Genomic DNA, 13,630 nt, shown 5'->3' with positions numbered 1-13,630 from the left:
TTTTGGCCATTCCTCTTTGCAGTACTTCTCAAACTCTATCAGGTTGGAGGGAAGCGATTGGTGTACAGCCATTTTCAGATCTCTTCAGAGATGTTCAATAGGATTTAGATCTGGGCTCTGGCTAGGCCACTCTAGAAAAATCGCAGAGTTGTTGTAAAGCCACTCTATTGATATTTTGTCAGTGTGCTTTGGGTCATTGTCCTGCAGAAAGATGAACCATCACCCCAATCTGAGGTCAAGAGCACTCTGAAGCAGGTTTTCATTTAGGATGTCTCTGTACATTGCTGCATTCATCTTTCCCTCTATCCTGACTTGTCTTTCAGTTCCTGCTGCCGAAAAACATCCCCAAAGCATGATGCTGCCACCACCATGCTTCACTGTAGGGATGGTATTAGCCTGGTGATGAGCGGTGCCTGGTTTTCTCCAAACGTAACGCCCGGCATTCACTCCAAAGTGTTAAGTTGTAGTCTCACCAGAGAATTTTGTCCCTTTTTGTGTTGTGTTCTAATGTCCTATTTTGTGTTGTGTGGTGCTATGATGTCCCATTTTTGTTATGTTGTGTTATGATGATGTGATGCGCTATAAAAGTGTAAGGAATTATTATTATTATTATTATTATTATTATTATTAATAATAATAATATTATTATTGTGTTATGATATTCAATGTTGTGTTGGGATGTCCAGGGTTGTGTTGTGTAATGATTTCCAATGTTTTTTTTTTTGCACAGAAACTTACAATTTAATTCTATGTAATGTTACTCTTTTTAAATAAAAAAAAAAATTGGGGGATTATAACAATGCAAAATGTGTATTTTCAAGCCACAAACACACTGTAAATGAGTTGAAAATCACTTTTATAACTACTACTAATAATTGTTACCTTACCTAGATGTTTAAAATGAGGGCGAGATCAACATACTTTTGAGTGAGCCACACATAACTATCTAAAGTCATGCGATGTAACTTTTACCAAAATCAAGACAAAAAACACAAAAGTCTGCAGATTCAGACTGAGCCAGCTTATCACCAACTAAGCTGAGCTCACTCCAAGAGTCTGTGCAAATAACACCAGATGAAATAGATCATCACTGTCACCACCTTCATGCTTGAGATTCCAAGACAAGGGACAAATCGAAAACTGAGCGATGACTTCAATACATCCATCAAAAAACTAGGATACTCATAGTATCTATTACAACGAGAAAAAGAAGTCAGCCTCCATTTATTCTGCTACTTCGACCAATGAGTATACTAATTTTTTACTTCAAGGACAACACATACATTTAATACATTTCATTGAACATACACATAAACACTACTTATATACGATATAACTGCAGGTTAACATTGTTTATATTTAATAATGTTAAATGTTAGAAGCTATTAGTCAATAGTTATTTAGTTACAGTTATTACTAACCAGAGCTGGGTGTAACACAATACACTATAATTTGAGCATCGGTTGTACGGCGCTGTAAAATGGGGAGGGATAAAACAAGATGATTAGACATTTTAAAAACCGAGCGATTAGCCCATATTTTAAATTTCTGTCCAGACAGGTCATGTTTTGATCGAAGATTGGTCTCATGCAGTCACGTGATGTGATTTCTCAGGTCAGAGTTTAGCAAGCTTGAACTATCTAATGTAGCTAACTGTGAAACTTGACGCTTGAGCTTGCGTTCCTGGTCTGACGCATTTGCGTGCGTGCGTATGAATGAAAGACTATGTATACTAATTACATCTAAGGAACGCAGTAATGTATCGAATTATATTTTAAATTATGTAATTTGATTACGATTAGTAATGTCAACAAAATTGTGTTACTTACGTTACAAATATTGTTTTTGAAAGAAATAAATTCTGCTGCAACATCAGTTAATAAGCATGCGTGTTTAAAATGCCGAAGAGAGCAAGCTGAAGTAAATTGTCCTGTAAAATTGTTCAGTCTCTAAATAACTTTCGACTGCTTTTTTAATTTGACCAGCAACTTGAACAGAAAGAATTCTATGACAATATTCGTCACCCAGGAAGATACAGGTGCCCCAAAACATGGCAGCCCAACAGGCTAAATTGGATTTTTGTGCAGGATTGGGAGTAAAAGCATCTTATGAATGTGAAGAGAAGTGTAGCTGCTTATGGGGCCGTTCACATATCGCGTCTTTTGCACACGCGCAAATTGGGAGCGCATAACGTGCGCTCGCATTTTCCAGGCTTACCAAGTTGAAAATCGCGAATCATGTGACAAGAACTGATCCATCAGCTTCATTCTTTAGAATATACACATTTTGGTGGACTAATTATCTCAGACAAACACAGAACACCCAGCCACTGCAGTGCTTTTGCAAACTATGGATGTCAATGGTTACAAGTATCCAGTTTTCTTCTTTTGTGTAAAAAAAAAAAAAAAAAAGACAATCAGGTTTAGAACAAGTAAATGATTAGAGAATTTCAAAGTTTTGGGCAACTCTAAGTCTTTTGAATATGTCAAGCTGCTGTGATCAACCCATTGTAATGTTTTTCAGTGAATATTAAATTACTGAATGAGCTGCCGTGTATTTTGTATATTTATAGGTATATTTAATGTTTTAAAAGTAACTTCAAAGTAAAGTCATTAGAAATATGATTACTTTTACATTAAGTAATTAGTAAAGTAATCAGATTACAAATTTCCAGTAGTAATCAAATATGTGTAAATAGTATTTGTTAGTAACTAATAAAGTTATGGTAAGAAACTTTTTAGAATTTTGATTGTAATGCAATAATGTGCACCTTTTGTAAAGCTGCTTTGAAACAACAATTATTATGAAAAGCACTACACAAATAAACTTCAATTGAACTTGTCAATGTGTGTGTGACGGGGGTGTCGGGAGAGCATGACACCACAATATGTAAATATTTTTTTTAATTATGTGAAAGGGAAAAAAACATTTTGTACTAATTTGCTAAATTATTTATTTATTTATTTATTTTTGCTTAGCATCTGGCTTATACCACAAAAACTGCCGGAATCAGGTGTAGTGCAGGTTAGGTGGCAAAAGCGCCAACACATGCTTCGGACATCATAAACTTGTCTCTTCACAAACACAAAAATGGCCTCATTCAAGAAGAGAACTTTTTTTTTTCTTTTTTTTTGTGGAAGGAGAGACAACACTTCCTTTCCCAGAACAATCTATCTCTCTGGTTGACAAGTCTCCCTACTATATTTACCCAACCTAAACTGCAGATGATATACTTCCAGCTGCATTCTGCCGCCACACGGCACATGTGCCTGTCAATCAAACGGCTGGTGCAGAGGAAGGAGAATGAAACCTTTATCAAGCCAGCGAAAGTGGCTAGTAAACCTTTTGGGGCTAATCCACATTTCCTTCGGCGGTATCTTTTGTTGTTGGCCAAGATAAAATGGCCACAATGCGAATGGAATTACGAGGGCTTTCATTAAGAAGACAGCTGGGCTACAAAAGTCCACCCACACCATTTAAGAGATACAATATAAATTTGATTCACGGTACACGGTGCCAAAACACTGGCAATATAATATGACCAGACCACTATTTAATCTAACCAATCATTATTTCAAAAGGCACTGAAAATGATGCAAATATGAATTCAATAAGCATTTTAGGTTCAAAGGGCAAGTGCAAAACAAAGTAATCTGCGAGTTCAACGTTTGCCATTATTGCCCAAAGTATGTGCATAACTAACTATATAGATTTATTAGACATTTACAGAGACAACGCCTCATTATTTTACATTCCACTGCTGTTCAAAAGTTTAGGGTCAGTAAGAACTTGACGCAATAATAATAACAACAAAAAATATTAATAATGGTTGTGATATATGACTTTACAAGATAGATTTGCGAGGGGTGTACTTGTATACGCTGAGCACTAATACACACACACACACACACACACACACACACACTGTTGAGGTCAGAATTATTATGTAATTTCTTTTTTCTTTTTTAAAAATTTTCCAAATGATGTTTACCAGAGCAAAAAAAAATTCTCAGTAAGTCTGATAATATTTTTTCTTCTGGACAAAGTCTTATTTGTTTTATTCCAGCTAGAATAAAAGCAGTTTTAAAAATTTTTTCAAACCATTTTAGGGTCAAAATTATTTGCTTTTTACATATATTAACTATATATTATATATATTAACTTGTTTTTACTCTTATATTTCTACATTTGTATTCAAATATATGCCTTGAAGTTTTAAATAAAGCGAGGAATATGATCAAAATGATCAAGTATGAATGATTATATTTTTGAGTATAAGCTTAAAAATGGAAAAAAATAAATATTCCTTTACATAAACTATTCAGTAAGTGAATTTTCAGAAATACTATATCATGATGTTTATTGTTTATTAGGAAATTCAATTACTTCTGTCATGATATGAGATTTTGGTCATATAGACCAGCCATAATATCAAAAATAGCAATAAATTGTATTTTGAAGAAATGCTGAACTTTTAATTTATCAAGTTTCCACCAAAAGATATTTATATTTATTTTATATTGCTTTATACAAGCTTACTGCACCAAAGAATAGAGTAATATATTCAAACTGAAAATATTGTACATTTTAATAATGTCACACTATTATTGCTTTCACTGTATCAAATAAATCAGCCATGGGGAGTATAGCTGAGCATTTTACTGACCACGGCGGTTTAAACAATGTGCTTCAAAGCTTGGAAAACAAGCTAACATCATCCAAGCAAGACCTATGAAGAAGTAGTTGAATTTAAGTCACAAGAGCGGAGGGGGAACTAACAAGGCCCTTGCTGCAGGTCTGTGGGGGAGTTTGTTAGATTTCTCCATGGGTCCAGACACAGCCGCTCCTGTCCATCTCCGAGCAGCAGTTTTCTCCAGAGAGAGGAGTCCCTGTTCAGGGCTTCCATTACAGAGGCATGACGACATGCAGACAGAGCAGAGAGCTGTTGCACGTCTCATCAGCTCACACCATGCCATTAATACAAACACAAATTCACTATGATAGATCAGGCTGGCATGCTTAGCGGGACTTTCAGCTACCAAAGGGAAGTCATGTTAGTTTGTGCCCCTCTTACTTCCAAAGACAATCTAAAGGGCTTGTTTTAATCGGTCATCATCACGCTCGTTAAAGTTACTTGAACTCATAAGCCCTTTGGATTCTACTGTAATTCTGTAAACAAGCCGTAGGTGTCACTGTTGTGAACTAAAGTAAGCACTTTTAAGGGATCATTCACTGTCATCATTTAATCTCCCCTCACTTGATCCAGAACAGTTTGAGTTTCTTTCTTCTGTAGAACACATCATATATTTTGAAGAATGTTGGAAACCTGTAACCAAAAATGACTTCTATAGTCTTTGTTTTTCCTACTGTGGAAGTGTTTTTGGCTTTCTTCAAAATACCTTCATTTGTGTTCAACGAAATAAAGAAACTCATTATGGTTTAGAACCACTTGCGGGAGAGTAAATAGTGAGTATATTTAAATTTTGGAGTGAACCATGCCTTAAAACAGGGGTGTCAAACTTAATTCCTGGAGGGCCGAAGCCCTGCACAGTTTAGCTCCAACCCTGCTCCAACACACTTACCTGTAGGTGTCAAACAAGCCTGAAGGACTCAATTAGTTTGATCGGGTGTGTTTAATTAGGGTTGGAACTAAACTGTGCAGAGCTGCAGCCCTTTTGGAACTGAGTTTGACACCTTTGCCTTAAAAGATATAACGTGATTTCTGAAAAACGTCTTTACTTGGGTTTTCAGGTGGCCTTAAAGAGGTTGATGGGCTGTCAGTATAAATAAATTATTGTTTATTCTAAAAAGGAAAAAAACTGTATTCAAGTAGCGTTCTGTATTTTTTTTTTTTATTCTCCAATACCAATGACGAATACTTTCTTTGCACAAGAACAGTGCCTGAATCCATACTTTTAAAAACACAACAAAAAGATGTCTCTCTCTCACACACATATACAAGCCTGTTCACTGTGCAATCTACACTGTAAAAAAAATCTGTAGTTTTACGATTTATTTCCGGCAGCTGGTGTGCTGGGAAAAAAAATAGCGGCTGTTAAATTTCAGAAATATACCGTAAAATAACAGATATTAAATTACAGAAATTTCCTTAAATTAAAATTTCTGGTAAATTTCTGTAATTCAACAGCTGTTATTTTACAGTAAATTTCTGTAATTTAAAATTATGCATTATTTTTTCAGTGTAATGTCGTCACGATACTGGAATGTCTAACTAATATTCTATTGAATTTAATACAAGTGCGTTCAATAACCTCAAATCACACCACCTGCTGCCATCAGAGGATGTGTTGCTGCAGTGATGATTTCTGCTTTTAATTTAAAAACAAAAAGGACAGCAGGGCTGCACAATATATCTTCTCAGCATCGATATCACAATTTGCGAATCAGTATTAGTCACAAGATCGCAGGATCTCCAATGTAGAGTTGAGACTATAGCTGACCAGATATTACCATTCAAACCATAGTGGAATAGTTTCATATTTTAACCTTTCAGTGAACATTTATAATTTGCACGTGTTTAAAAGTAGGGTTGTCCCATCAGTTTTTTGCCCTCGAGTTAGAGCACGATTCATTTGATTAGAAGTATCTACCGATCTGACACTTCTATAATACATTAAAAAAAACATTTATCGAGGTTCTACATGCTCTGTAAACATAAGAAATGCAGGGTTCTATACAAAGGCGAATGGCAGGTCACTCATTTCGATCAATTGTGCCATCTTGGCTGTGACGGACTATTTTTTTTCTCTCCTCTTCAAACTCTCCTGCAGCATGAGCTGACTCGTTTTCGGGTGGGTTGCCTGGGTAAACTCGCTGTATTGTATCGGGTGCCTTATCAGGTTTGTTGTGTTAAATGTAGCCTTTTCGATTTCACCTTTTCCAATCCCAAGTTTACATGTCTCAAATTTTGCTATAGCAATGTTGTTGTCATCAACTTTATAATACCCCTAGATCGCAGACATACTCGCGCTTTCTGCTTCAAGCTGCTTCCGTGTTCTACTTTGCCAGCATTTAACCAATGGCGTCTCTGCAACAAAGTGATGTCACGCCGCACGCCTTGCTGTTTCTCTGTGAAGTCAAGAAAGAGGTCCAACTCTGTGCCACTGCATAACTGTAGATGTGTTAAAAAATAATGAGAATGCACGAGTCCTGATCGGGAGGTAACATCTGATTCTGATCAGAGTCTGAAACCACATGATGGGGCCTGATTATTTCATCATAGGCCTGTGATGACTAAGCATTTTAAGAGTCCTTTAAGACACTTGGACAAAATAAACTAAACATTTGTATCTTAAAGATTAATTGTACAGTATATAACTATTTTTTCAATAAAAACAATAGTCGTATTTTACATTTGATTTCTGTTCCTTAATACAGTTCAACTCCCCAGATAAAAATAAAAACGTAAATGATTGTTTTTTTTTTTCTTTGTGCTGTTGTATTTAACTTTGCTTGTCATAAATTATTTTTATTTTATGCAGATGTACTCGACTACAAAATTATCTCAATCAATCTAAAATGATGAATTCTTTACATATAGAACTACTCCAGGCATCTGGTGAAACTGCATCCATATCGCAAATATATGTTATAAAAAAAAACTTGCAATGTAAGTTTTTTTCCCAATATTATGCAGACCTAATATACAGTGACATTATCACAAAGATGTCTAGGATTTGTATCATCAAAGCGTTCTCACTTTCACATGAGTTTTCTCTACATAAATCTCACCACACCACACAGGACATTTATTTCAATTAACGGTGGCACTGAAATCTGTGTTCTGATTCTCTCCGGTAAATAAAAGTTATATTTCCGGATTTGCTGCACTATACATTTCAGTTTAGTTTGAGATCATTATAACATGAGAATGTTATGCCAACATGATCACAATACCTCTTTAAATTTAAAAGAACCGCAATAAAAAAAATTAAAAAAAAAGATTTTTCCATTCTTTTTAAACAGAGGAACAATTGCACAAAAAACACCGCATAACATTTACCTTCGCTGTACTGTTCATTAAGAGGCATTTGGAGAACTAAATGAACAAACACCGACATAGTTTCCATGGGACCCCTAAAATTATGAGGTGGCAGAAAAACCCAACAGTAAGACATTGAGAAAGATAATATTGACTGATTTGAAAAGGCCATCCCTTTCCTCAGAGGAAATTTAGCATACACCTGGTTAAATATGCTTTTGTTCAGTAGCAGGAAAGAAGCACTTTTGCGAATGCTAAATGAGTCTGTTTAGTTTTTGCATGTCTGACGTGGTTCTGTCTGGTCTTGAACAAACGAACAAAAGTCATTTTTGCTTGTCTTCAAGCCAATCAATCATGTATTAGTAAAATTTAGACGAGGAAATGTTTTAAAAGCTGCAGTTTTGAATTTAAAAGCCCAGACGATCAAGGAAAATAAAACTCATCTGCCAATCCTGAATTTGATCTTAACTTACCTTTGATGTTATTGAGTCTCTCTTTCAAAAGCCTGAAGCTGTTGAGCAGTGTGTCCTGTTCTTCATCCTGCAAATCGATAAAATCATTTTATCATTCAAGTTGGCTAAAATATGACATATTCTGATTAAGCCAACTTATCATTTATATATGAAATATTTTCTATCACATCTAGTATTGACCAATGTTATACAGGTTGATTCTGTATGGGTTGATACTGGATATTCATTGTGCTTATTTATCCTATTATTTAATTATCTAAGGGTGCTTTCACATCTGTGAATTGATTCAGTTGTTCCGAAACAGAGATTACAAATGTTACATTGTTGCTCTTTGCTCTTGGAGCGGTTCGCTTTCACACTGCAAAGTTTCTAATCGGACCAAAAGAGCTAAAACAAGTCACGTGCGAGTAAACTCTCCTCACATTGGTCAGAGTGTCAGGGTTTATTTTGCAGCGTCCCACTAAGCTGTCAGGAGAGGTGTTGGTTTGGTGGTGATTGACAAGGTGCGCAAGCGCGCGGCGTGTCTGAGGAGAGATGCGGTGGGAAGGGGTGAGAAGGGTGCGCGACGATGCCTATTTGAGGGTTGGGAGGTAGACGCGAGATTACCGGGAGATCATCACTTGTTTGCAGGCATCCGGATACTCGCGAAACTTCCCGCCATACTCATAATTCTTTCTTCATATAGCCGTATGAATATTACATATCCATAAAACACTGTGATATAACCGCGCTCGGATCGGATCGCTTTCTCACTGCAATCGAACCGCTCTAGGGTTCTTTTCAATTGAGCAGAGACCACCTCATTCAAGCGATCTCGGAGCGATTACTTTGGCACGGAACAGGAAGCGATTGCCCTGTTTACATATGCCAAACGAACCGCACTAACTGGGCAAACGAGACAGGTTCCAAAACAAAAGTGTAGATGTGAAAGCACCCTAATACTCATCACCTAAATAAAATATGGCACTATTAAACGTAATATTTAACAAATCCCAAATTGAACAGCTCATTTTGTTCTGCACATCAAAAAGTTAAACATTAAAAAAAAGGAAAATTACAAAAAAGTCTGTGCTAAAAAGATGTTATATATGGGCAGCATGGTAGCTCAGTGGTTAGCATTGTTGCCTCAAAGCAAGAACGTCGCTGATTCGAGTCCCGGCGGGGCCCGTTTTGAGGAGTTTGATGGGCCATGTTGGCGTGGGTTTCCTCCGGGTGCTCCGGTTTCCCCCACAACCCAAAGACATGCACTATAGGTACATTTATTTAACTAAATTGGCCAAAGTGTATGAGTGTGTGTGAATGTATGGGTGTTTCCTAGTGCAACTGGAAGGGCTACCGCTGCGTAAATCATCATGGGCAGAAGACAGTATACTGATTGGTTCTAATCTATTTTTGATTGGTTTCATTTATACGTTAAGCGGATTTGAAGGGGTTATTACTGGACAAGTTAATCTATAAACCAATCCACACTCTGTTATTCATACTAGAAGTGTAACCAGGGGAGCTGCAAATGGGAGGAATGTTAGGACAGTTTGGTTGTCGCGAACTGAAAAAAAAAAAAAGGAGGGGGGGGGGGTGGGGTGGTTAATGGGGGGGCGGGGTTCTGGGGTTTTGTTGCAAACTGAATAGCGTTGGGGGGGAGTGGCTGGTTGTCGCGGGGGCACTTCAGATCATTTTGGAAGGGCACTTTCAATCCAAGACTAAAAAGGGCATGTGCACTGCACAGGTTGAGCCCTATGTGTGCACGTGCCTGACTGTAAGTAATGTTTATTCAGCAGAACCGTTAATGTCAGAGCTTATCAATACTTCAGTCTTTTATAATGTAGCACCAATACCAATAAAGTACCGAGTTTGGTACCCATCCTTATTCGTTATGGATGTGACACCTCTCAATTGTGCATGACAGATGTGTAATTGCCATTTGCGTAAATTTGGTAAATCAAATATAATTGTTTGAAAACCTTGACAGATGTTTGAGTATTTTTACAGTACTATAAAAAACAAATCTTCACAAAAAAAAAAAAAACTTAGAAAAGGTTTTGCTATTTTTATGAAATTCAAATTTTTTTGAGTGTTTTCATTCATTTAGAATAGATTTTAGTATAACATTTTTGATTAATCATCTATATCAGGGGTCACCAATCTCGGTCCTGGAGGGCCGGTGTCCCTGCAGGGTTTAGCACCAACTCGCCTCAACACACCTGCCTGCATGTTTCAAGTATACCTAGTAAGACCTTGATTAGCTTGTTCAGGTGTGTTTGATTAGGGTTGGAGCTAAAATCTGCAGGTCACCGGCCCTCCAGGAACAAGTTGGGTGACCACTGATCTATATGGACATTTCACACAGAAATTTGTGTGTACGAATGGTTAGTAAATGAGACCCAATGTTTTTTTTCAGGATAAACGTGAACTAGGCAACTTACCAAAGGTGTATGGGTACTCCATCTAGAGTTCCTCTTGATTGCAGCAACGACAACAGAAATCTCCCCTTGAACGATGTATATATTCTTGTCCACCATAGTGAATCTAGAGTGACAATAAAGATATGCAATGAACCTCAAACATATCTTTTTCTTGTTAGTCGCACGCACCACATGCACATTATTACGCACATTATTATGCTTATTCTAGTCAGACGAATCAATATTAAGCTCATCTTATAAAAAGTGAAAGTGAAACTGTAAGCAATGACATTTAGATCAACAATAATGATGATATACTGTAACATAAACAGTGGATTTGACCTTAAACTGATTTCACCTGAAGAGTAAAAAAAAATTTAAAAATACCTCCCACAACTAGAATCATAATGAAACAATTATCGAATTTACAGGTGTTGTTAGTCAGAAACTGGTGGTCTTTTTACTGAATATGTTCTATGTGGTCCACAGTTCTAATAAAATTTCAGATTTTAGCTATGAACACAGCATCCAGTATTCAAAGAGTGAAGACTTCACAATTTTGCATCAAGATCTATGAACTAAAAAAAATCTAAGGTATTAACCATCAGATGAGGTTGGGAGGAGGGAGTGTACAGTTCACTGCTAGCATCTCTGGTCTGATTAAAACTTTATACACTTTCAGAATAATTTTAAAATGACTTCCTTTAGATCATAGTGCATGTCTCTAGGCTGGGAAATCTTTACTGACTTTAATAAAGCATATACAAGAACAACTTTGAGATAGTGATATTTGAAGATGAACACTCACATAACCTGATTGTCCAGACATAGTTTTTTTTAAATCATTTGTTATGAAAAACATGAAGAAATGTTAAATGCTGGCATCAAATACACTTTTTCGAACTACATGCCCTATGCCGCAATAATTGTTGAAATGTGGTGAATTATAAAAACTAAAGAACTTTGTAAAGAGGACCTTTCTTTGTCATTTTAAGATGTGCTATTGGAATATATAGTTAATAGAAATCATAACATATATTTAGGAAATAATATTTATTTCAAGTACTCTGTTACACTGATTTGCATTTAAATCAACAGCATTTCATCTTATTTTTGTCGTATAAAAGATCAACAATATTTATATTCATATATAACTGGATATTTCTGCTCAGTTTTGGCCTCTAATCATGCACTTGCATGCATATATATATATACATATATATATATATATATATGCATATATATATATACATATATATATATATATATATATATATATATATATATATACACACACACACACACACACACACACACACAAGCAGGTTTGTTTTTGTGACTTGTGGGGATATTCCATAGGTATTTGTACTTTACAAACTGTGTTTTCTATCACCCTGCTGCAACACTACCATTTACAGAAAAAAAATTGTGCAATTTTACTTTCTCATAACAATATTAATAATAATACTATTATTATACATAATAATAATAATAATAATAATAATAATAATAATAATAATAATTAAATAAGACATTTTTGTCATACCAATGTCATACCCTCGTTATTATACAAATGTGTGTCCTTATACATCACAAAAACAAGCACACACGTATAAATAAACAAATAAATAAACAATTATATTTACATACAGCGTCCTTTACACACACTGAAAAGAAAGTTGGTGTGAAAAACAAACAAACTCTATTGGTACATGTGCACTTCAACCCAGATAATAAAGCAAATTAGCTTGCTCTATTGGCCTACTAGTAGAGATTTCAACAAGAAATCCCGGTTCATTCAGTGATGCTGGTGATGGCCACGTATTAACAGCCAGCATTATGATGCTACAGAGCAAACCTTCATGACAACCTCTCAGACACGAGCTGCAATAGATCAGTTTTCCTCAACATTTTAACAGTACTTCAACTGATCATTCACAATATGAGCATCCATCGATTACTAGCTACGAGTCGACGTACAAAGGTTCATGATGAGTGTGAATTGATTATAGATCAGCAGGCCAATAAGCTTAGCAAATCATCTAGCAGTGCTGCCACAAACACAACAAATCAAATTTATTTAGCATATTTAGGCCTACATTAATACTAGTATTTCCCTTATATGTTCTATTTTGAGATGTAACTATGAAAGAGACCTAAAAAATAGTCGTATCATGACTAACCAACTGAGCTGATGATGCAGCTAACCAACCTGTCAACAAGCTAGCAAGCGGTTTGCCATACTGACAACAGCCCTTAAATGCACGAATAAACATCTCAAATTAGACCTCGTGACCCTGTCGTTTAGTTTTATATAAATCCATGAGTCATTCTACGTACACGCGCTTGTCAAAAGAAAAAAAGCATGAAAATACTGCTGTTTACTATAAGGTAGCGAATCCAAAATGGCGTTCAGATTCATTTTCACTCATTTGGTTAACTTAGCAAGCGGCTAAGAGCGCTCAGAGGAAGAATAATTCCGCAGTAACTGCGTTGGATAAAAGCTTACATTTCAGACTGTTCCGCGTAGTGTTGTCATACCCTGCTGTTTTTCTGTTATAGTATTAACGTTAGACAGATACTCTGTCACCGGTAGGTAATCTCCTCCACAGGCAAACTTACTGACGTGGAAATGGTGCAGGCGCACACTACCTTGATATTTCCTGTCAACTGACAGCTCTTTCAACCAATAATCGTTTGACTCTAGGGCCTTCCTTCCCATGTTTTAAAAGAGATTATATCCTTGTTTGGAA

The 13,630-nt window shown here is 36.1% G+C and overlaps 1 protein-coding gene across 8 annotated transcripts in view; it reads right to left on the bottom strand.

Moving 5' to 3' along the window:
• gbf1 (golgi brefeldin A resistant guanine nucleotide exchange factor 1) overlaps positions 1–13,630 on the bottom strand; it is a 214,020-nt gene that overhangs the window by 161,522 nt on the left and 38,868 nt on the right. For 7 of the 8 annotated variants that reach the window (XR_012389123.1, XR_012389124.1, XR_012389125.1 and 4 more), the window contains exons 1-3: positions 13,387–13,505; positions 10,899–11,001; positions 8,476–8,542 (exon numbers count right to left, since the gene is read on the bottom strand). Coding sequence is in view for 5 of the 8 variants with exons in the window: in XM_009307103.5 (XP_009305378.2) it covers positions 8,476–8,542; positions 10,899–10,994 (163 nt within the window). In the remaining 3 variants the exon portion in view is untranslated. Of the gene's footprint in view, positions 1–8,475; positions 8,543–10,898; positions 11,002–13,386; positions 13,506–13,630 lie in introns of those variants that run through there. The other variant, XM_073920581.1, reaches the window with a different exon arrangement.

This window comes from Danio rerio, chromosome 13, assembly GCF_049306965.1.
Source record: "Danio rerio strain Tuebingen ecotype United States chromosome 13, GRCz12tu, whole genome shotgun sequence".
In the NCBI taxonomy this organism is placed as follows: Eukaryota; Metazoa; Chordata; class Actinopteri; order Cypriniformes; family Danionidae; genus Danio; species Danio rerio.
Note: the sequence above shows the minus strand (reverse complement) of the source record. Positions and strands in the feature narration are given on the sequence as shown.